The following is a 23,704-nucleotide window of genomic DNA, read 5'->3' as shown; positions in this document are numbered from 1 at the left end:
TGAACGTGTTTATGCCTTGTTACGCTTTTTTATATTTTGTGCAATGATTAAAGGAAGGTTTTTTTTTTACTTTACCGTTAAATAATTTCCATGGGAATTTTTATGTTTACAATGGCAAAGATTTATGAATCAAATTGAGTCTCAAATTCTTTTAATCTAATCAAATTCAATAAGAATCAGTGTTATTTTAGTAGCACTTACATACTGCTACGGGCTGTTTTTATTATTAGTAGTATTATGAATTATTATTATTTTTTATTAGATTTTGCTTTCAATTTTAAATTTGTCATGTTTTTTATTTAAATTTAATTAATTAATTGCATTAATAATATATAGCTATGTAGATTTTACTCAGTTTTATTTACATTTCACTTTAAGGAAAAAAATAATACTAAAAAGTGAAAGAATTTAAAGAATTAAATAAAATGTAATAATGTTAACTTATTTCGCAACATTTTTCCTCAAGTAAAGACATTTTTGTGCCTAAAATCTAACACACATTGAGCTTCTTTTTGCTGAACGGTTGTATAAAACCAAAAATTGCTTAACTATATCACATGGAAATTAGTTCTGTCAAACGATTAGTCACATAATATGTTTGTATACTGTGTATATATGAACACACATACATGTATATATTTAAGAAATGTTACGTTAATACATATAAAATATATTTATATATGATTATAAATATCTACATGTAAACATTTTTAAAATATATGCTGAATTTTATATATAAATAATAACATATATTATGTAAACAAAACTTTTATTTTGAATGCAATTCTTTGTGATTAATAGTTTGACAGCACTGAATTTCCTGTATACTAAATTGTGAGGCCATTCTACTAGGCAACATCACCCAGTGAAAATGAACCCCATCACGGTGTGTTATAAGAGCAACGAACACCCCCAGAGCACCGTTTGTATTAGAATTTCTTTACGAAACATGCTTCTAGTGAAGTGACGCACCACAGTACTTGTCGATGAAGTCCTTGAGAGGGCCGTGGTTGGGCTGAAACACCAGCTCCCACTGACTCCAGTCCTCCAGATCCTGCAGCAGAGGAGCCGACAGCAAACTCGCCCGCGCCTGATCACAGCTCACCTCACCCAGCAAACCCACAGAACCAAGCACACACTCCCTGAGATCACACACACACACACACACCCAGACAAACAATGTGTGATGATCATTCTTCTGGCTACGTTACCAAACAAAGGTTTAGATACTTGACTGAATTTTTTGTGGGAAAAACAATAAAATACATAATACATAATATAATATATATATATATATATATATATTTTTTTTTTTTTTTTTATTAATATTATTCTAGATTTTTTCTGTTTATTTTTAAAAACATAGATTTGAATTTATCTTCATAATTTAGCATTTTTTACACTATATACTGTACACCTATACAGTACTGTTCAATGGTTGGACTCAGGAACACACGCTTAAAAACATTTTTGAAAGAGATTTCTTGTAATATTTCTCATAATATGCCGATTAATTAATAGCATTAACTGCAAATTATATAACATCAAAAAAGAAGAAAAAGCTTATATAACTAAATAATTGCAAAATTTTTCAATTCAGGTAGCAGATTAAATGTCCAATTTTTTTCTTCATTAAAACACACTAAATGCTATATTAATAGCCCTAGTTATATTAGTTAAAAATTAATTATAGTATTTTTATTTTTTTATATTTTAAGTTAATACATTTTTTATATTTAATATTTCGACTAGAAGGAAAAACCGAAATCAATCAATTGAATAATTAAATTACGGTGTTGTCGTACAGTGTCCGCCGGTAGTAAAAGAGGATTTACAATGAGCAAAGGAATGGTTTATGGATGCTGACAAGGTATTAAAAGCACTAAATACCACGGAGATAAAGCGTCCTGGTTCATCTCAGCGTCTGACGACATCAGACAGCGATCAAGGGTCGTATTTATGTTTTACTCTAACATTACCCAATTGTTCAACATTTGGGTTAATTATTAGTTTGTTTCTATGGCGTTAGTTATAATCAGTCTGTCCGTTTCCCGAGACTAACGTAAACTAACAAATAAAACCATTTTAAAGTTTGTTGTTGCTGCTCTCTCACTCAAAAGCAGACATTTTAAGCGTCTTACCCTGAACCCACGGGCAGCAGAGGACACTCGTAGCGTACTACACTAGTGACAGCATCTCCGCTCAGCTCCTTTTGCTTCCGGGTGCAATTGACAAGAAAACCGAGGGGTCCGTGCCCGAGCTCTCGACTGTCCCTGATCCGGTAATGATTCCTCAGAGAGGCTTCAATGAACGCCAGCTGATCCAGAACAAAAACACAGACAAGACATGCTTCACGTAACTGATGGAACGGTTTGTTACACCTTGATAGTCGGGTTCAAGTTTATTCAAAAATGTGCAATTCGGTGAAGAAGCTATTATTTAAACGATGCTTGTGAATCAACGAGATCTTCGTAATATACAAAAATCAGTCGGTATTCTATACCTCCAGTAACATGCTTTTAAAATGTTTTTAAACCAAACATATAATGCAAAGAAATACGATGATCTCAAAATATTACTGCACTTATTCTTACGTTAGCTTGATGAAATTGGACGCTTATACAATTAAACTAAAAAGAGCTTCATAAAAATAGTTTAAGCTATCAATCAGAGGACAGGTAGCAGATAGCGTGCTCATTTAGAGGCAGGCTTTATAGGGTTAGAGATGTGTTTGCTCATCTGTGTGGGATGTTTCTGTAAGTAGGAGGCCGTCTTTGAAACATTAATCAGAGTTGTGATCTGCCGAACCGCGCAGACATCTTTTTGACACGTTACAAGCGCAGACAAGCTGCAAAACTCACTCTGCCGTCATCTCCCTCCCCGCACTGCTTGATGAACTCAAACACGTCCTGTCTGCACGGTCTGAAGCCGTTCACTCCAGGATCCTGGCTGTCGATGGAGACGGCGCTCCCTGCTGCCTCCTGCAGGACCTGCACCGAGACCCAGAGCGGTTACGCTTCGACGAACACGCCGCGAGAAACCTCGCACAGGCAGAAACGCACACCTTTTTGTTGCTGACAATGAAATCGAGGAAGGTTCCTTGCTGCAGCTGGCTGAAGTCTTTGAACCTGAACTTCTCTGCGATCCTCTTTTCCAGCGTGCGAAGGTGGGCCAGAGTAGGTGTGATCTTGAAATTAGTGACGCACTCTTGAAAATAGCTCTTCACTTCAGCTACGCAAAAAAAAAAAAAAAAAAAAAAAAAAGTGAGAATAACTCATAGATTCAGTTTTACACAACAGGCAAAAAAGACTTACACCAAGAACAATTCAGCTGCAAGCAACTAATCGCAATAAAATTCAATCTAAAAATATTGATTATCAATTGACCAAAAATGTATTGCATTTTTTTTAATATGCTGATTAATTAATTACATTAACTGCAATTAAATCATATATATAAACAACATTTATATTACAAAAATTAATATAAAAATTCTATTTGAGTAGTATTTTTCCGTATTAGTGCAAAAGGTTCATGTAACAGTAAAATGTGTTAAATCGATGCACTAAAATGTACAAATTAAATACATTAAAATGTAATCATTTGTTTAAAAAAAGAATGTTGCATTGAAAGCCCTAGTTTAAACAATATCTCTTTAAAAAAGCATTTAATATTTATTTTATTAATTCATAAATTATAAAATTTTTATTTTAACTTAAACATACTTGTTCAAATAAACTATCAATATTTTAATGAAAAATTATTTCAAATAAAAGTAATTTATGGTTTGAATTTATTTTCATATTAAACATCATTTTTAGTTAAAACTATCTCTATAAGGATATTTGTTTAATCTAATTATTTTATAATCCTATTTCAATTTATACTAAACATTGCTTAATAATTTTTATATGGAGTAATAGTAATAGTAATAGTTTTAATTCAGAAAAAGTTCACCAGAAAATTATTTTAAATAATAATAATAACAACGTTAAATAAAAACAATTAAAAAAATAAAATAACACGCTTAAATTCTTTTAGAACAAAAGTCCATATATAAATTATATTCATAAATAAATAAATAAATAATAGTGTATCTATATAATTTAATAGACTTTCCAGAAAGTGGAAAATCCATCATACTGTGGATGGTTCTAAAACTAATGAAGTTAAAAAGTCGACACCTTCAGTAGGAAGCATCTCTGTGGCTTTCTTCTATACTTTTCTTTGCTTCTGCCTTTTTCTGTGGTTTTTCTTTAGCTACCAGGTCCTGAGGGGCGTCCAAGGAGCCACAGCATATAGCGAGCTGGAATAAAGCTCTAGCGAGCCTGTCTCTGTTTATACATAGCAGGAACGTCTGAATAGTCTGAGGACACACAAAAAGCACAATCACTTGCTTCCAGAACAGTTATGAAAGAGCCGTTGAAATCGGACAAATTGCGAACGCTCATTCAATGCTCTCAGCCGGATTCAATTCATCAAACCAGAGCAGAAGCGCGCGTGATTATATTCACGGACGCGCACCACCAGAAACGACTCCAATGCTAATCCCTCAAAGTGGATAAAGAAGGAAAGGTCAGTGAAAACAGCGAGTGCAGGAGGACCGTGAGGACTAATGATGCAAGTATTGGGAGACACATTTCTGGGTGGGATTAGCAGATGATGAGCATGACATCTCATTAATAAAGAGAGCGGATGATCCCTCTCTACTCTCATCTGCTACCAGTTTACATCCTTGAACAGCTAGAAGGATTTACCAATGCAATTACTAAGAACGTAGCATGAAATAAGGGAGGCGCTATTTCAAAGAACAGTTCACCCACATCCACACACTTTTGAAACTCGAAAGCCTCAGAAAGCTTTAATCCCAGGTTCAGTAATTACAAATTCTCCTATTGTTTTGTCAATTAAAATGCATGTAATATGTTTAAATCAACATAAGGTTGTGTGTACACCAAGGAATTTTTAGCCAGATGAAAGATAAGGTTTCTAAGAAAGGGAATATTGGTCGCGATGTGAAAGATGCACAGGAAAAGTAATTTTTTATATCAATATTGGTTGTTGCCTGAAACAAACAATATTAACTTCATTAGTATTACAAGCGACGGCTGGCTGGCGTGATATTCGCCCCATTTTCTTGCACTGCGATTGACAACTGGATAAAAGAGGACAACGCACTTTGGTGGACACGCTGCCTAAATGATGAAAGAGCTTTACTTTTGGGGTGAACGATCTCTTTAAGAATCTCATTACGGATAATTGCAAATGGGCACCCAACCTTGTTTTAGAAAGAGAAATGCTCATGTCCAGCAAGGGAAAGTTATTTAGCATCATCAGCACACTACAGACATGAAAGCCCTTCCAAACAAACTGCAGCAAAACTGCTTTGACTTTGCTTATGCAAATCTATATCTTAGGGTGGTTGCACTTTTGTCCCTTTTCACCTGCATTTTTACTACACAGGGCTACATTTCACAAAAGCATTGTAAGCATGCAAATCGGTCAGACCTTAAAGGAATAGTTTTATTACTCACCTCCAAGCCCTCCTATGTGTATAACATATATCCTGGCTCTTTCAAGCTTGGTAATGCTGGTGAATGGTGGCCGTTATATACATTTATCATAAAACTAACCTAAACACTCTCGGAGGGTCCTCTGAAGCAGATCGATGGGTTTTTGTAACTATTGTAAATATTTCTGACTGGATGCATGACATAAGCTTCATTCGCTTATAGTAAAATCCTTTTAATTTGTTACTGGCATTTAGTATTGCTCTATCCTCATTCGCCTCTATACTCTTCTGAGCTTACGCTACGATTGCGGCTTCGTAGTCAAAGATCAGGTAAGAAGCCAGAAACGGACTTTCTCGCAAGATACAGTCGCTGGTGATCACAAATCAGTGATTTGAGTAATAATTTTAAAATATTTTGTTACATAAACCCAACAATGTGCTTCAGAAGACATGTTAACCCTGTAAGTTTTACAGTGGACATATACGATTTATGGAGCTTCAAAATAATGGCTACCATCCACCAGCATTTCCAAGCTTGGAAGAGCTGGAATATATATTTTTAAAAACTCGTCTAAAAGAAGAAAGTCGTGTATATCTGGATGGTTTGGGGGTGAATAAATTATTGGGTTATTTTCCTTTAAGATTCTCTGAAACTCAGACTTAGGTTTTGTTTGTCTAGTCTAAAGTACTGCAACACTATTAGGGGGTTTTGCAACACACACACACACACACACACAATATTCTATTACTATTGATCATGCTGATACTAACATACTAACCACCACCCATGATAAAGCAGTCACGTAGGCATTTCTATTGTGATTAGGATACACCCAACCACAAGAAAACCAGTCTGCGAACTCTTAAAATTGATGGGCTTGTTTACAAAACAAACTAGATAATGATCCTATCCGACATTTCTCAAAGTTGCTTACCTTTGTCATACTTTTTATTAAAGACACTTTCAGAATTGATGAAGACTTCCATTACTGCATCCGCAGCGGTCATATTTGCATATTTTTTCCTGAGCTCAGAGTTGCCAATCTGGGAGATCATCACAGGCCCTTGGGCTGGATCCATCAGGCTCTTCTTGATCTTAAACATTTTGGCATCCACCTCCTCCTGAATCTCCTTCTGAATGGCTTCTCTGGCTGTGTCCATGTGGCAAAACTCAGCAGCAGATGCCTTATTTAATGTCTAAGAACACGATATGTGAATAACACCAGAATAATGCAGTAAAGTCAGTTTAATATGCTTGTTGGATTTAGCATGCACGCAATTATAAAGCAGTTAGTTCTGGTCCTCAAAGCTGATTGGTTGCTCATTCTATGCCATTTAATTCAACAGCACTTAAACTTTTTGTGGTTTGTTTCACTTTGCTCATCCTGTCTGCATCAATTCAGTCCAGAGGCACATACACCTCTTTTCCACCTACATAGTTCTGATTCAGGTTCCTGGCCAGAGTTCTGGGCGGGAAAGATCGGTTCAACTTTGGAAAAAAGTAATATGGCAAGCCATGCTTAATGCTGGTTTCAATCAAACAACCTAGGAAACTGTCGCCTACAGTCTCTTGGGCAATGCACCAACATATATTGCTGCTGTGCTTTGGACGCCCCAAGTTCAAGTCCTGCCTTAAGGACCTCTCCCAATCCCAATCCTCCTCCCACTTTCTTGTCTTCTATTTAGGACTACAAGCACCAAAAAAAATCCCAACAAATGTTGAAATGGACAAAACAATAAGATAGTGCACTACTAGATTTTGGACTGTGTACTTGGACACTGACCTGCAACAAACTGATGTAAAAACATGTAGCAACCGAAAACCTGTTACGCCACTGTCTATTTTGTAAGTGTGGAAACAAATGGATGGTTCTCAGTAGGCTCCAGTTCCCCAGCTGAGAACTGGCTGAGAGCCAGGATTGGCACAAGTGTGTGAACTACATAGGTGAAAAAAGGTAAAAGTGTGGAGCAGAGTCAGATATAACCCTGCTTCAACTCAGCTATCTGTAATGCTCAAGTAATCCACCTATTTAATTCAATTTGGAGCTAAACTCTGTAACATGGAAGTCCTTCAGGAGCAGGGTCGACTACCATTGACCATTGGGATACTGTTTAAGAAAAGGGTACTTTGAGGACCAAACCTAACGGAGGACCAAATACTGAATCATACGCTTCTGAAAGAGGGGAAACAACAAATCTTACTGATATAGGCAACCCAAGACTCTGGATTCTGATGCCAAGTTCATACGGTGAGTCACAGCTGTACTGGTCTGCAAGGTGCTTCAGAAAGTCAGCAAGGTCAACTCTAGGTGTCTTGCTTTTCCTCCTGAACATTCTGAGACTCTAAAACAAGCAGAGATTCGTGAACGCTCAATAGGTGAGAGAGTCATTTCAAAGTGGATGTACTCCTTATGTTGCAGGATGGTCAAATACACAACCAGTCCCAACCCGACTCACCCTAAGAATATCCACTGTAGCAATCTGATGTACATCATCATCTTTAGTATTTGCGTCTATTTTGAACATTCTGTGAATAAGAGGATCTTGCAGAGAGGGCCCAGATGGAGTTCTTCAAAGCGCTTCTTGTTCTTCAGGTTGGCCAAAGCCTGTCCCAATTCGTAAAGCGTGCATATAGAGGAAACCACTTCCACTGACTGATTTAGAAAGAAAAACAAATCTATGATGTGATGTCAAGGCACAATTTCAAATCATAAACATGCACCAGGAGGTTTTTCAAGACCTTGTACCTCGATATACATATTGATCTCCTTGATGGTGCGCTGAAGTTCCTGCACTGCAGGCAGATGCCGACGAGTGTCGATATTCATATCTTTCAAGCTGGACACTTGCAGAAGTGAACAAACTCTGCTGATCACCTTCACAACAACACAAAATAAAATTGATACACTTTTACATTGTGATGAGCAAAAAGTTGTTCTGGTTTGTTATTTCACAAGACACAGACCCTGTCGAGGGTGACATGCTCTCCTTCGCCTGCAAGGGCTCTCATGACATCCTCTACCAAACAGTTCACATCCTTTGAGCTCATGGTCTTTCTCCGTCTCCCAAAATTGTCTTCATCTTCCAGCAAGGCTTCTGCTGCTCTCATGTTAGCACCATGGACCTCTCTCACTTGGCTGTAGTAGGATTCATTGAAGACAGGCCCCTTTCCTCCTTCAGCTTTCTTCTCCTCAGTTCTGGACACCGTAGTACCAAGAACTGGGAAGTCACTTGTGGACAGATTACAAGGGATTGCTGTGGGTGAGACGGTTAAATTTGGAAACCGGCTAAAAGGAGATCCTGCCTTGGACCGACCCACTTGTTCATTTACCACAACACGCACGGGCTGAACCTTCTTTACTTCCTCGATAATCTTTCTTTGCGCGCCATACAAGCATAAAAAGCGGATTAAGTTTAAGATTTAAGAACATGCAATAATGCATAACTTTAAAAAAGTATATTCTCAGACTTTCAAGGCACTTTGCTCCTGCTCGCTTATTATTTCCAACAAGACAAGAGGAAGTAGGCTGTTTAGCTGTATGGTTGTCATAAAGTGACATGTAGAGATCTAATGGAAGGGTCGACCCAATAGGAGGTAGGTAGTAGCCATTCTGCAATTCAATAATGGAATGACTTATGCTGGATACGCTTTAATAACCTCTTTAACTTTCTCCATCAGTTTCTCTTTGCGTCATTTCACTACCTCTTTCAGCAAAGTCAGCTCCAAAAGTAACTACAGGGCTTGTTGGCTTCGCAGAGATGTCGAAAGTTATTGTTCACTCTTGGTAGGTTTGCAGGTGTTGGGCTGCAGGTGCTGCTCTGTGATTCTTGTGGAAGACTTTCTCTCCACACACTAGCTCATCGCTCAGAGAAACAACGAAGGAGGTGATTGTTCTGAAACCAAACTCTGACACGGTGAGGTTACGCCGATACTCTTGACTGTAAAACATGGACAACTTCCTAAGAGGAATGCCTGTGGGATGGTTCTTAACCAGCTCCACAACTTCTTTAAAAACCCCATTAACATGCACGGGTGGTGCTGATAAGATAAAATAAAAAGAAAAGCATATGAGGACACATGTGAGAGTGAACAGAACTATTATATTGCAACATCAGAAACAAATCATTACCTGTATGGCTTGAAGCTTTAGCCTTGGCAATCCTGTAGAAAATTTGGCCATTTATTACATATAGCTCTGGGTTCAGAGAGTCAACGAAATCTGCTATCGATGAGATGCCAAGTTCTTTCTTTATCAGAGGCCTCCCATATTCACTTTTATAAATGCTGCTAGTTTTGAAAGAGGAATGCCTTCCTGGTGGCTTTTTACCAAATCCACAACATTTCTGCACGTCTTTTGAAAGTCTTCATCTGTATAAAAATTATAAGAAAAATTATAATAATAAATTATTATATTAAATATATATATATATATATATATATATATATATATATATATATATATATATATATATATTTATATTAAACTTTTTTTTTTGTATAAAAAAGAGGAATCCAATACTTCTCTTTTATTACAGTGCACTTTTTGAGAAATCCTTTGCAAAACAGTTATACTTATATTAACTAAATTAATGAATCTAGATGTACCTGAAAGAACTATGTTGGTTTTGTGAAAGATTACACCATCTTCCACCAACAGATCCCCGCCAAGAGAGTCCACAAAGGCTTCCACTGAAGGGAAGCCCAGTTCAGCCGGCAAAAGGGCCTGTTTATGTTTCTGAGCAAAGACCTCCTCTTGCTAATTCATTAAAAGCAATCCCATGTGGATGCTTTTTTATTATTTTGATCACTTTCTTACGAATTGCGTCATCCATATTTGCATCTGTAAAAACAGCACAAACATTACTTTAGACCTACATAGATAATAATTTGGCATTTATCTTAAATATAACTTTGCTGAATATCAATGCAAAAGAGAAATCATCAAACAAGTGATGAAAATCAATCCTCAAAACACAGAATGGCTTGGGATGATAACTAATGCCTAATATACGGTACATTATAGTCAAAGCTACAAATATAATAAATTAAAATCAGGAAAAATTAGTTTTCAAAAGCAGATCACAACAGACTACAAAATAACTACTAAATACTTAATAAATAAACTACTAAATAATATACTAAATACTTAATGCACCTCACAATAACACAGCTTAGAATATATAACTAAATAAACAGTACAACGTTACAGTAATTAATTATATAGATGTTGACATTGAATAACAAGCATTTATTAATCTTTATTGACGTCAGTTAAACGAAATACATTTTTCTTTTAACTTACAATCCATTAATAATGTTAACACCCAATGTTTGGCTTTAAATGCTTAAATTAAGATTAATAAATGCCGTTTGTTACTACTTTAACAAACAATGCCAAGCGCTACAATATAAACCTTTAGAAATAAATTAGGAAAACAGAATAGGAATAATATAAAACGACAAACAATTGAAATAATAGCATAGGTCTTACCCTGTGTACGCACTCATTGAATGCCTGTCCAAACTGAATGACTAATTTATTGTGTGCTGTTTTATACTAGTCTCTCCTTCATCCTAAATATGCACTGCATCATGAGAAACAAAACTGAAAGTCACGCAAATGCCTTCAGCATTACTCTCATTTCTAGTAAACAAAGCAGCCATTATCGGTCTAAAGAAGATCCTACCTGTTTGAACAGAGGCCGCTAGAAAAGCTTAAAATGCCGCAAGGCTTCATATCAACACAGTGAGCATGCAGTGTGCTTGTTTGGAACGATTGAGGATAGCATGAGCCACAGGCTTAGGTTTCGTTTTCCCGCACGAGCGCTCTCTCTCAGCTGATCTAATAGTCTTTGTGTTCATGAAGTCATGTGACTCGGGGCTGAGCTCAGTTACCAGCTGGAGCCGGAGATAACGTAACGCTGTTACATTTCCTGAGACACGATACTTAACAGGCTTGCCAGTTAAAGGGACAAGGAAGACAACGAAATCAGAGTAACTACAAAATCTTGGTACGAACGTTAACTGTGTGCATTCTGACACAGCTTGCAGCGCCGAGAAAATAAAAAAGCTTCCAAAATGGATTTTCCATATTATTTTTGTTGTTTAACAGATGTTTTTTTTGAGATGCCGATACAATATATTGAGTTATACGATTATATAAACGTGATTTACTGATAGGAAATTAGATACAAGGACATCATAGGATAGGGCCGTTAAAAACGTCTATGAGTTTGTTTCTTCATCAGATTTGGAGCAGTTTAGCGTTGCATCTCTTGCTCTGCAGTAAATGGGTGCCGTCAGAATGGTAATAAACACCACTCCGTTCATCAGTTAACGACTCATGGCGTAAAAAGCTGCATGTTTGTAAGAAACAAAAATATCATTATGATGTTTTAACACTTTCTTAATAATTTCATAGAGCATATTTCTCTCCCGATTCAGACGAGACGGCCTTTTCGGTGGATTATATCGCATTTATGGCGTGGATTACGGACTTGTTTTAGTTTTATCATTAACATCTTAATGATGGGTTTGTTTCTAGCAAACACACTGCTTTTGTCTTCTCGAGATATTAATTGAGTGCTGTGATTATGGAGATGATTTTATCATCTCTTTCTGTGACGGCACCCATTCACTGCAGTTGATCTACTGGTGAGCAAATGATGTAATGCTACACCTATTATGTTAGGTATATTTTAAATACATTTAACTATTTCTTTACATATTCACTGAAAATAATAATGATCGATACCATAAACATATTGATAGATGAACTGTCCGACAGGGATAAACTTCTTGTTAACCAGTCCAGATCTCTAGACTCTAACAAACCAAGGAAATGCTTTCACTTCATACCTTGAAAGACGGAAACTTTTGAGTCCTGCGAACAGGGTTTGCGGTCTTGATCATGTTTTTATTGCAAATCCTTTCCACGAGCACTTGATCACCGAAGCTCTTCGAAAAGTTCCTGAAGGCCTTCCAAGCCGTAGCGCTTAACGGTCCAAACCTCTTGCCGTGACTCTCCTGTACGTACAGGTCAACCTGGACACTTCGATTCCTTCTGGAAAGCTCCGATTAAGTCGACGACCTCCTCCTTCAATGTTTACAGCGAGAGGCCTGAGGAAGCAAGATTCGATCAGAAACGGCAAAACTGGAAAATCTGATTGCATTTCGCCAACAAATCATTTTAACGTCCTGATATAGCCAGGGTTTTTTTATTCTGGCATGCATGAATTTTACGTCAAATTAATATTCCCCTGCCGCAAACTAAAGTGCTGTCAAAAACTGCATATAACTTGTAAAGGCACAATACTTCGGTCTGTTCCGGATGTTGAAGATAGCGCTTCATCCGGGGCCCCTGACCTTACCGGGGGCCCCTGATGTCTCTGAGGGCCGCTGTCCGTTCCCTGTTTATTCGCCATCACCTTCCAACCTTTGTCTTCTCATTTAAAACGAGATGTTCTCCAGCTATACATTCGCTGGGAGTTTAAACAAAAACATTTCAGTTGATCTGCCTCAGAAAAAAAAAAAGATTTATCATTTGATTCATGAAACTGACCAGCCACTTCTTCAAACGACTCCAGGTGACCTGAATCAGTGCAGGGCTTCGTGACACAATGTAAAGCGATATTTTAAATTGAATTGTGGCTTTTATATATCTGTCAAGAGGGGAAACTAGATTTTTTGCTGTTTAAATAGGTACCTTAAGAAACATCGCGTCCGTTTTATATTATATATACAATATTTAATAACACAAAATAGTGGTTGCTATAAGTAAGTTCTGTTGTAATATATTTTAGCTCCTTGAACGCCAAACGCGTAAATAAGGATGACGTGATTTATTCCCTCAGAGACGCAACCACAGCGCGAGACGTTTCTAAGCCTCTTCTTCTTCGGTTCCGCTCCGTTGTAGTTTCGCTTTAGCGCCCTCTAGCGCCGCGGACAGGTATCGCTCCTATTTACATTTAAATCTGTCAAAAGTGCATTGAGCGCAGCGCATTGCATCTTAGAATGCATTAAAACAACAAGAAATCAAACAATGGTGGATTTGTAAAATCTGTGTTTTTTAATATTTTAGTCAGTTCAATAGTAATACATTTTCAATAATGTCATTTTATATGATTTTAACAAATGAAAAGAGGTTTCATATATATGCCACAGTGTGTAGAATGTAATTATGCAATACCTAAAGAGAGTAATTAGCTACTGTTAGACATAATTAGTAGCTAGTAATAATTACTTTCGTAGAGCAAATTATCAACAGTGTATAAACTGCGCATTTGATACTTACAATTAAAAAAGCATGCAACAAAAGGTTAAAAATGAATATAAAATGCTTATTAAAAGCGAGTATGATTATTTTTTCAGTCCCACATAAACTTGAATGTCACATCTTTCATCTTGTCTTCGTACACGGCATTAAATCGCTGCTCTTGGGCCTGGGTGAACAGATTCTTCCAGTCCCCGGCGATTCCTGACAGAGCAAGACAAGTGACCCCGAGTGAATCTGGATGCCATCGACTTACATTCAGTCGTAACGATGGTGTCAATTATTGTAAAGTTTACTGTGCATTTATATTACGCGGTTTTACCTTTCCTCAGGAACTCCGATTTTTTCTGGTCCATGTATTGCTCCGGAACCAGAGAAAAGTTGGACATTTTGTTTTGTTTCATGTTCTTGAAGACGCAGTGCTCGGCGATCTTCTCCACACGTCCGACTCAGAGGTTTACCGAGAAATCTTGGCGATTTTCTCCACGGAGCCTTTCAGGTCCTGGCGAAGATTCCCATGATCACATGTTTGAAGTGAAGAAGCACTTTGTTTCATCTCCCACAACTACCCAAGCTTTGGTCACGTATATATAATGCATTATAAAAGTAGTTGCATTAATTATGTCTTATAATGCATTGTACAATCTCATAAATAACTGTAACCATAGTTAATGCGTTATAACACTTGGTTATTACCTATGCATTTCAAATTCAGGTATAATTATCTAATGCAACATATAATGTAATGCAATTATAAAGCATTTTCTCCTTTTATAGCCCTTTATAATGCATTATACATAAATGCTTTAAGTAAAGTGAAAACTATAGGATTGAAAGGGTTAAAAACACAAGTTTATCTGTTACTGCAATGTAATAAAACCTATGAGCTCCGTTGCAGGCGTAGTTAAAATAAAGCTGCGTGTTTAGTCCCGCTTACGGCGATCATCTCCTCGTAGAAAACGTACAGTATGGACTCCTTTTCTTCAGCATTAATCCAGCTCTTCACATGATCAAACCAGGAGCCGAACATGACTGCGGATAAAAGACATCACGCTTGATAACTGCATTGCAAAGCAAAAAGGAAAAGATTGTGTCCATGAATCACATCTGCGAATGCAAATATGGAATTTTTCATTACTGAAACAATTACGCTTTTTCAGCAAATGGGACAGATATTCGTTGAATGCAAATATATGGAGGGCAAAATGCATTTGTAGACGCATTTTATTTAGATTTGGTGTCACATCCGGTCAAACTACTCTGAAGGAAAGCTGTTTTATAGAGGATAGTATCGAAGACGTTCACACAGAGAAGATATTTAGATGCATACTTGTCCCGTCGAGGAACTTCTCCATGAACTCGTCTTGGCTCCCTGGGTTCACGAGGTACGCAGGCCATTCCGTAGTAGTGAAACGAGGAAGTGAACACGCCTTCGGGTTACGCATGACATAGAGAACCTGAAGCACGGAGAGAAGCGCGGTTTAACGGAGCAGAAACGGCGTGAGACTCGCCGCGTGTGTGTTTTTGTTTTTTACCCTGGGCTTGGTTTTGAAGTAGGACTCGCTCATCATGTGGCGATGGAAGTGAGTCGCAAAGACGCTGCTGAGAAGGTCTCTGCTCCAGACCGAAGCAGGATGGCCCGGTGCTCCTCCAGCCATGGCACTCGGTCCCAGTTCGGCACGGTCAGCACCGGGGTCAGATCACCCTCGCTCACGATCAGAGGAACCACCTCCTGCATCCATGTTGTTCCTGAAGAGCAAAGAGCAGCTCGGTGTCGCCACAGACACAGAAACGTGGTTTCACAAGTGCATTTTGGGAACTTGTATTCCCAAAATGATGTTATCTCCTGCCCGGTTAACAATAATCTGTTAAACGTAATAACATGCACAGCCATGTTTCTACATTACACACATTCCTCTCCAAAACTGGTTTTGTCACGAAAACAATTTTTCTGCAACTGCATTTTCTAAAAGCAATAGTTTTGTTAGAGTGACGTCTCGTTCATTGAGTCAGCTTTCACAGTGATTACAGTCATGCCGACTTTCAAAACTAGAAAGTAAGGTATTATAGGTATTATATAGCTTGTTCCTGGAGGGTCGGTGTCCTGCAGAGTTTAGCTCCATCTCTCAACACAGCTTTGAAACATGAAAAAAACATATTGGTAAATTACTGCACTTTTTTCCATGGTGTCACGTTTGTGTGGTAAGCACGAGAGCACACAACGAGATAAAATAAACTTAAATGGATTTAATCTCAAAAATGACAAAATAAAGATATAAAGGCAGGCAGGCAGGCAGGCAGAACAGGCAGGCAGGATAATCACAGGGTAGACATCAGGTAAGGACCTCGACGCTGGACAAACAGAACTCAAAACACAGGACTTAAATACACGAGGTAATTGACAACACTGACGAGACACGGCTGCAGACAATCATACAATTAACATGGAGGAAAGGCAGGGCACAGGGAACACATGGCACGAGACGAAAACAATAACAAAGTCCGGGGAACGTGACATTACCCCCCCCTCCCGGAAGGTGCGCCCTCGCACCTAAAGGGTAACAAACAAACACAAACAAAAACCAAGATGACTAGGATTTGGGGATACCGGGTCTTGGGAGGAGGTTCTGGTGGAGGACGGATAGCCAGGATGGGGCAGGCAGAAGGCAGAAGGGTCCAAGGAGGTGTAGATGGAGGGAGGAGCCAGGGAGGAGACAGGAGGAGTCCGGAGCAGGAGGAGATCCAGAGCCCAGCTATGGTGGTCCACGGTGGGGCCGACGGAGGGAGGAGCCAGGAAGGAGACAGGAGGAGTCCGGAGCAGGAGGAGATCCAGAGCCCAGCTATGGTGGTCCAAGGTGGAGCCGACGGAGGGAGGAGCCATGGAGGAGGAGCAGCCATCGACGCCATGGGGCCGACCGACGGCGGCGGAGCAGGTGGTGGAGGAGACTGAGGCAGAGACGGAGAGCCGAAGAGCCAGGGTGACGCCGAGGCGCTGAGGTCTGGGCGACGCCGCAGGCTTCGGCGACTGACACGAGACGGGGACGGGAAGGACGCGCGGAGCCAGAGCGACTGAGGACTGAGGTGAAGCCGAGGGGAAGGAGGAGCCTGACAGAGCCGGTGGGATGGAGGGACGAGGCGGCCGAGGAGAGGAATCCCGAGGCGACGGATGGTCGACGACAGACCAAGGCGGAGCCGGAGGGACGATGGAGCCTGGTGGAGCTGGTGGACTGACGGACCACGGTGTAGAGGAGGGAGCTAGGAGCCCAGGGGAGCCGACGGGTCACGAGCCGAGGAGGAGTCTGGGTCTCGGAGGCAGGACGGCGAGGCGAGGATCCTTCACCTCGACGGCGATGGAGACCGGCAGACCTGCGGCGAGCCCGGATGGTGAGCTGAGGATGAGCGCAGGGGCTGCTGGGATCCATCGACGTGGTGTGGCAAGGGTGGGAGGGTGGGAAAACTTGAGGCGGCACTGGAGGAAGCGCACAGGGCGCGGGCACAGGAACGGGACGGAGCGCACGGGCGCGGGCACAGGAACGGGACGGAGCGCACGGGCGCGGGCACAGGAACGGACGGAGCGCACGGGCGCGGGCACAGGAGGGAGCGCGACGGGCGCGGGCACTGGAGGGAGCGCGGGCGCGGGCACTGGAGGAGCGCACGCGGCGCGGGCACTGGAGGAGCGCACGCGGCGCCGGGCACTGGAGGGAGCGCGACGTGGCGCGGGCACAGGAACGGGACGGCTGGGCGGAACCAGCGGGCTAACGGGACGGCTGGGCGGAACCAGCGGGTTAACGGGACGGCTGGGCGGAACCAGCGGTTAACGGGACGGCTGGCGCGAACCAGCGGGCTAACGGACGGCTGGGCGGAACCAGCGGCTAACGGGACGGCTGGGCGGAACCAGCGGGTTAACGGGACGGCTGGGCGGAACCAGCGGGCTAACGGACGGCTGGGCGGAACCAGCGAGCTAACGGGACGGCTGGGCGGAACCAGCGAGCTAACGGGACGGCTGGGCGGAACCAGCGAGCTTAACGGGACGGCTGGGCGGAACCAGCGAGCTAACGGGACGGCTGGGCGGAACCAGCGAAGCTAACGGGACGGTTGGGCGGAACCAGCGAGCTAACGGACGGCTGGGCGGAACCAGCGAGCTAACGGGACGGCTGGGCGGAACCAGCGGGCTAACGGGACGGCTGGGCGGAACCAGCGGCTTACTGGGTAGCTGAACGGGAACAGGAACTCAGGATACAGGGGAGGTGCCCAGTCTAAGTCCAAGTCCAAGTCTCACATCATCCAGCTCCTTTGCAGATCCAGCAGCCCCAGGTGGATGATCAGCTCATCCTCAGCCGATGTGTAGTGGGCGGAGCTCCACTCCGCGCCTCCTCGCAGTCGGCTGTCTCCACCGCGGGAGCTCCGCCAGCTGGCTCGCGCACCTGGTCTGACGATACGGCTCGGTCCTGTTACGCCCCACGGCTCTGTCGCCTCTCTGTGACGATGGGTCCGTGGTCACGCCGACCCGCCCGTGTCAGCAGTGGGCTCAGGCTGGGGCTCACCATGCGGTGAAGGGATGAGTTGGGCTCTGGATCTGGAGTGGGGCTGGTGTCGTTGTCCTCGGGCACAACCTCATTGTAGATTTGCAGGACACCAGCACCCACTGACGTGACGCGGCGAGGCTTCTCGAGGACCGCTTCCGGATCAGCTGCGCTTGGCTGGAGGTGTTAAGTCCAAGGAAATAGATTTCGAGCAGAGAGCAGTCCGGGTAGCGAGAGTCGCTGGCCAGTTCGAGGAATAGTTCTGTGTAGTCCTCGAGAGAGCAATCCTCTGCTCCAGCAGGCGGATGAGGAAGTTTGGGTCTTTAAACTGGGCAAACATGGCAAAAAAAAAAATAAAAATAAGGGGGAAAATACGCCGCTATTTACACTTTGTAGGTCCGAGCGTTCATCACGCTTGTGTGGTAAGCACGAGAGCACACAACGAGATAAAATAAACTTAAATGGATTTAATCTCAAAAATGACAAAATAAAGATATAAAGGCAGGCAGGCAGGCAGGCAGAACAGGCAGGCAGGATAATCACAGGTAGACATCAGGTAAGGACCTCGACGCTGGGACAAACAGAACTCAAAACACAGGACTTAAATACACGAGGTAATTGACAACACTGACGAGACACGGCTGCAGACAATCATACAATTAACATGGAGGAAAGGCAGGCACAGGGAACACATGGCACGAGACGAAAACAATAACAAAGTCCGGGAACGTGACATGGCATATATTTGCGCACTGTACATGCAGTAACGGGAGAAACTGACAGATTCTTAGATATATTAAGTTTAATTTTAAAACCTTTAAAACACACGAAAAAGCCTTTTTGGTAAATTACAATAGTTTTTGATAAACATGTTTGTGCATCGTACGTCCAGTAAAGCGGGTATCGCAAACTTTCAACATTAATAACTCTTTGTAACATCAAAAATAACTTCCTGAAATATCCGTGTACTGTACAGACAGTAAGGATATGTAGAAAGCTAAAAAGGCTAAATATATTTAGTCAGTTTGCACACTAGGCGTTTGCTATAGTTTTGTAAACAATAACTGATTGACTTCCTTTTTGTACTAAGAGGTAACTTTGCAGACGGTCCCTAAAGCAGCTAGTCGAATGTAAAGTTATATTACGGAAAGTTACGAAGACGGAAGAGTGTATAAGGACAAAACAAAGATGAATAAAATATAAACAACAGAGAAAAAAGCCAGGGTTACTTTTGCGCTCGTCCGCATCCCCGGAGCCGTCGGGACTCACCGGATTTGGGGTAAGTGACGATCAGGACGTCGTCTGGACGGAAAGCGAAGTCCTCGCAGTATTTCAGGCTTTCTGAGGATGCAGGTCCTTCGGCACGTACACACCTTTATACACTGAGTACAGCTCAGCCTCCGTCATTTTTCTGAAGCGGCTTGCGGTTAAACGAGCGGCGAACCGAAAGCAGCGAGATCCTGAACGGGTCTCTTCTCGTGTAAAAGAGCGCCACCGCCTTCTGTGTGAATTATAAAGTAAGTGATTCGACTCTTATTGTGAAGCTCGTGTATTAAACGGAGCCGCTCTTTGATCTCGCCGCCGCGAGGTCACGTGGTTCACGGAGCCCTCTTTCAATAAGTTCGATCGGGTTTCGGTAGAATAGACAACAAGATCGTGATCTTTACTGGACACCAAAATCAAGAACGGTCATATTTAGTCGTATTAACATTACCTATTAGACCATTTAGTTACTTTAACTAACGTTAAGCATTTATTCCAGACAACTGTTCTTTCCGTACTACCTGAATAAATAAAAGCAACATAAACAGTACAACTGTTATTAATTTTCAGTGATATCTTTAATCGTAAAACTCAAGTGCAACGTAAGGATGATACACATAACAAGAATAATTAATAGTATAGATGCAACTATTGTTTATTTAATAGTTTTTACTCAAAATGCTTTGCAAAATTGTCTTGTAATATTTTTTTTTTTTAAGTCTTGTTGTGAATGTGCATCAAAGATTTATAAGAAGCAAATCTGATTAAATGCATGCGTTTTTTCAGTCCCACGTGAATTTGAATTTCACGTCTCTCATCTTGTCTTTGTATACCGAATTAAATCGCTGCTGTTGGGCTTCGGTGAAATGGTTCTTCCAGTCACCGGCGATTCCTGAGAGAACACAACCAGACAAGAAAACGGTGACTTTGAGCACGGCGCGACTGGATACAAATGGTATTTTTCTTCTAGCATGATCAAACAGAGCAGTCTTTTACCTTTCCTCATGAACTCCGATTTTTTCTGGTCCATGTATTGCCCGAAACCAGAGAAAAGTTGGACATTTTGTTTTGTTTCATGTTCTTGAAGACGCAGTGCTCGGCGCGATCTTCTCCGTCACGTCCGACTCAGAGGTTTACCGAGAAACTTGGCGATTTTCTCCACGGAGCCTTTCAGGTCCTGGAGAAGAGTCGCATGATCGCGGCGTAAAACCAACGAAGAACACACATTTATCGCTACAGGCGCATCATGCTGCCTCCTTTGTTAGTTTGAAATGCTCTTTGAGGAACGGTAAAAGGGACGCTCTGCTGGACTTCGACGCCTCTAAGTTCAATTAAGTATACAAGGACTCGAGGACAAGGACGTTACACCCGAGAGACCTTGAAAAAGGCCTTGGACTATTTGGCAAAGTTACAACATGCTGTTATCATGAGATAACCAGACACCTTGAATGCTCACGTTTAATCACACTTGTAGGTTAATATAAAATAAAACCAGTTTGCATCAACCGAGGTGTTTTAAGGACATTTCACAGAGAAGTCCTTCGCCCAGTGTCATTTTAAAAGAGCTGTTCCTGCAGAACTTAAGCTAGTAAAAAATGAATCGATAAAGCGACGCTACAGCGATCATCTCCTCGTAGAATATGTGCAGTATGGATTCCTGTTCTTCAGCACCGATCCAGCCTTTGACGTGATCAAACCAGGAGCCGAATATGACTGCGGATAAAAGACATCGCGCTTGAGTCGGTTTTACAAAGCCTGTGATAACTGCATTGCAAAGCAAAAAGGAAAAGATTGTGTCCATGAATCACATCTGCATATGCAAATATGGAATTTTTCATTACGCAACAAATTAAGTTTTTTCAGCAAATGGGACAGATATTCGTTGAATGCAAATATATGGAGGGCAAACCGCATTTTTAGACGCTTTTAAAAAATATATTTTAGCCACATTTTATTTAGTTTTGGTGTCACATCCGGTCAAACTACTCTGAAGGAAAGCTGTTTTATAGAGGATAGTCTTGAAGACGTTCACACAGAGAAGATATTTAGATGCATACTTGTCCCGTCGAGGAACTTCTCCATGAACTCGTCTTGGCTCCCTGGGTTCACGAGGTACGAGGCCATTCCGTAGTAGTGAAACGAGGAAGTGAACACGTCTTTCGGGTTACGCATGACATAGAGAACCTGAAGCACGGAGACAAGCGCGCGTTAACGGAGCAGAAACGGCGTGAGACTCGCCGCGTGTGTGTTTTTGTTTTTACCCTGGGCTTGGTTTTGAAGTAGGACTCGCTCATCATGTGGCGATGGAAGTGAGTCGCAAAGACGCGCGGAGAAGGTCTCTGCTCCAGACCGAGCAGGATGGCCCGGTGCTCCTCCAGCCATGGCACTCGGTCCCAGTTCGCACGGTCAGCACCGGGTCAGATCACCTCGCCACGATCAGAGGAACCACCTCCTGCATCCATGTTGTTCCTGAAGAGCAAAGAGCAGCTCGGTGTCGCCACAGACACAGAAACGTGGCTAAACCAACATGGCGATGCATTAAAGGCTAGATTTGTAATGATGGCGCTGCCATTTAGTAGCCTACATATTAACTTTTACTGTAACAGTGCAGCTACAATTATAATCGTACTTTTACTTCGTGGGCTTTAGCTAGCCAGCACATCAAAGTAAGTGCACTTTTTAAAATGCAACAAATGATGATTAAAACACGACGATTGCAACATTCCTCCAATCAGGAATACTGAACGTGTTCAATTGGCCCCTCCCCGATCTGAAAGAAATCCGGCCATTTTTAACAATTCCTTTGGTTAAAAAAATATTTTACGGTAAAAAAAGTTTATATTTTTAATGTCGAGAATATTTCTCACACCGCCTAAATTATAAGCATCGCTTGTTAATATAATTTAAATCAGTGATTTTTTTGGCATACTTGTTAAGCGTTAAAGCCATAGCTAGCAAGTTTCATCATGGGTGAGAGAGCAGCATGTTATCTTATCACAAATAAACCTTCATTAACACATTAACATAATACAGTTGTAATTTCAAGACTAATAAGTCAACCTTTCAACATCCGGCATCCTCCCTTTTAAGTGAGCTACATAATCTCAAAGGCCGCAATGTGTTATGTTACATGTTTATGGTAGACCAAGGCTAATAATTAACTAAAATGTGGTTGTTACTTGTTCTTTTTACTAGTCTTAGTCAGTATTCAGCCATTTCACCTAATTTAATAATTTACATCTTAAAATAAAGAAATTGAAATACGGTGTTATATAACACTTTTATTACATTTTAATCAATGTTGCGACAATCCCTTTAACCTTTGTCTGTTCAAGCTTAAATTGTGCATTTATTATCATACGTGCACATGTGGGTTTAATGTATTAAAATTTTTCCATCCATAAAAAGTGTTGCAACCATCCCCAGTCTGTCCTTTTTTTAAATAAAACTTTTAATCTGATATTAAAATGCACAGGTGTGTTGAGAAGTAAGCCACCCAAATGCGCTTCCTATCTACAAGTGCACTTTCAATACAATTAACCAGGCTTTCAAAAGAGCAGTCTTAATTGCAATAGTGACATTTTTGGCGCTGTCCGCATCCCCGAGCCGCCGGGACTCACCGGATTTGGGGTAAGTGACGATCAGGACGCTGCCTGACGGAAAGCGAAGTCCTCGCAGTATTTCAGGCTTTCTGAGGATGCAGGTCCTTCGCACGCACACACCTTTATACACCGAGTACAGCTCGGCCTCCGCCATTTTTCTGAAGCGCACCACGAATGAAAAGCTCTGCCTCAAGCGCCGCCACCTGAAGCGTTTCGCAAGTGTTTGTCAAGATGTAGAGGAGCCAAACGGATGTCATAATCGCTTGTGTCCCCTTGTGCAATAAGTTCACGGTCCTGATAAGGCAACAGGCATTATGGACGTATCTTCAAACGGATTGGTGATGACAGAGAAACGTATCACGCTGTGCTTTAAATCCTGTATGAAGGAGAATATTGTGATCATGAGATGTTTCCAACAAACACTACCATACCATTCAACCCAGGTAGAAAAAAAAAGTCTGCTTTATTACACTATAAATGCACTTTAAAAAGTATATTTGAACAAGTATAGCAAATAAATTATATATATAT

At 41.2% G+C, this 23,704-nt stretch overlaps 3 protein-coding genes, 2 long non-coding RNA genes and 1 pseudogene across 5 annotated transcripts; all 6 read right to left on the bottom strand.

The window, feature by feature from the left end:
- Nucleotides 1-849: 849 nt before the first annotated feature.
- Nucleotides 850-4,388, bottom strand: LOC122332685. Its single transcript, XM_043230063.1, has 5 exons — nucleotides 4,185-4,388; nucleotides 3,065-3,231; nucleotides 2,862-2,990; nucleotides 2,142-2,317; nucleotides 850-1,142 (listed from the first exon to the last, which is right to left on the bottom strand). Exons 1-5 carry the CDS (start codon nucleotides 4,198-4,200, stop codon nucleotides 956-958), a joined length of 675 nt encoding a protein of 224 aa, XP_043085998.1. The 5' UTR covers nucleotides 4,201-4,388; the 3' UTR covers nucleotides 850-955.
- A 3,637-nt stretch (nucleotides 4,389-8,025) lies between these two features.
- On the bottom strand, nucleotides 8,026-9,072 carry LOC122332684. The gene is made up of 4 exons (XM_043230062.1): nucleotides 8,993-9,072; nucleotides 8,478-8,889; nucleotides 8,260-8,388; nucleotides 8,026-8,166 (listed from the first exon to the last, which is right to left on the bottom strand). Exons 1-4 carry the CDS (start codon nucleotides 9,070-9,072, stop codon nucleotides 8,026-8,028), a joined length of 762 nt encoding a protein of 253 aa, XP_043085997.1.
- A 297-nt stretch (nucleotides 9,073-9,369) lies between these two features.
- LOC122332686 lies at nucleotides 9,370-10,250 on the bottom strand. Its single transcript, XR_006248513.1, has 3 exons — nucleotides 10,119-10,250; nucleotides 9,643-9,881; nucleotides 9,370-9,551 (listed from the first exon to the last, which is right to left on the bottom strand). It is a non-coding gene; the product is annotated as an uncharacterized LOC122332686 (long non-coding RNA).
- A 2,339-nt stretch (nucleotides 10,251-12,589) lies between these two features.
- Nucleotides 12,590-13,389, bottom strand: LOC122332681. Its single transcript, XR_006248512.1, has 3 exons — nucleotides 13,075-13,389; nucleotides 12,829-12,994; nucleotides 12,590-12,632 (listed from the first exon to the last, which is right to left on the bottom strand). It is a non-coding gene; the product is annotated as an uncharacterized LOC122332681 (long non-coding RNA).
- Nucleotides 13,390-13,558: 169 nt separating this feature from the next.
- Nucleotides 13,559-20,610, bottom strand: LOC122332687 (annotated as a pseudogene).
- Nucleotides 20,354-23,327, bottom strand: LOC122332683 (sulfotransferase 2B1-like). The gene is made up of 6 exons (XM_043230061.1): nucleotides 23,192-23,327; nucleotides 21,833-21,957; nucleotides 21,629-21,755; nucleotides 21,190-21,284; nucleotides 20,709-20,748; nucleotides 20,354-20,463 (listed from the first exon to the last, which is right to left on the bottom strand). Exons 1-6 carry the CDS (start codon nucleotides 23,325-23,327, stop codon nucleotides 20,354-20,356), a joined length of 633 nt encoding a protein of 210 aa, XP_043085996.1.
- Nucleotides 23,328-23,704: the final 377 nt, after the last annotated feature.

The sequence above is a fragment of the Puntigrus tetrazona genome, unplaced genomic scaffold (assembly GCF_018831695.1).
Source record: "Puntigrus tetrazona isolate hp1 unplaced genomic scaffold, ASM1883169v1 S000000142, whole genome shotgun sequence".
NCBI lineage: Eukaryota > Metazoa > Chordata > Actinopteri > Cypriniformes > Cyprinidae > Puntigrus > Puntigrus tetrazona.
The sequence above is the reverse complement of the archived record's forward strand: the minus strand, read 5'-3'. Positions and strand labels throughout refer to the sequence as shown.

Excerpts from the sequence above, each read along its gene's own strand:
- LOC122332684 (XM_043230062.1), bottom strand. The coding sequence starts at position 9,072 with ATGTCACTTTATGACAACCATACAGCTAAACAGCCTACTTCCTCTTGT. Across the intron at positions 8,389-8,477 it reads AGCATGTCACCCTCGACAGG|GTGATCAGCAGAGTTTGTTC; the intron begins GTCTGTGTCTTG and ends GTTGTTGTGAAG. Across the intron at positions 8,167-8,259 it reads AGATCAATATGTATATCGAG|TCAGTGGAAGTGGTTTCCTC; the intron begins GTACAAGGTCTT and ends TTTCTAAATCAG.
- LOC122332685 (XM_043230063.1), bottom strand. Across the intron at positions 2,991-3,064 it reads TCATTGTCAGCAACAAAAAG|GTCCTGCAGGAGGCAGCAGG; the intron begins GTGTGCGTTTCT and ends GTCTCGGTGCAG. Across the intron at positions 2,318-2,861 it reads GGGAGGGAGATGACGGCAGA|CTGGCGTTCATTGAAGCCTC; the intron begins GTGAGTTTTGCA and ends GTTCTGGATCAG.
- LOC122332683 (XM_043230061.1), bottom strand. The coding sequence starts at position 23,327 with ATGGCGGAGGCCGAGCTGTACTCGGTGTATAAAGGTGTGTGCGTGCGA. Across the intron at positions 21,958-23,191 it reads CGTCACTTACCCCAAATCCG|TGCCATGGCTGGAGGAGCAC; the intron begins GTGAGTCCCGGC and ends ACTGGGACCGAG. Across the intron at positions 20,749-21,189 it reads TCTACGAGGAGATGATCGCT|GACCTGAAAGGCTCCGTGGA; the intron begins GTAGCGTCGCTT and ends ACTCTTCTCCAG.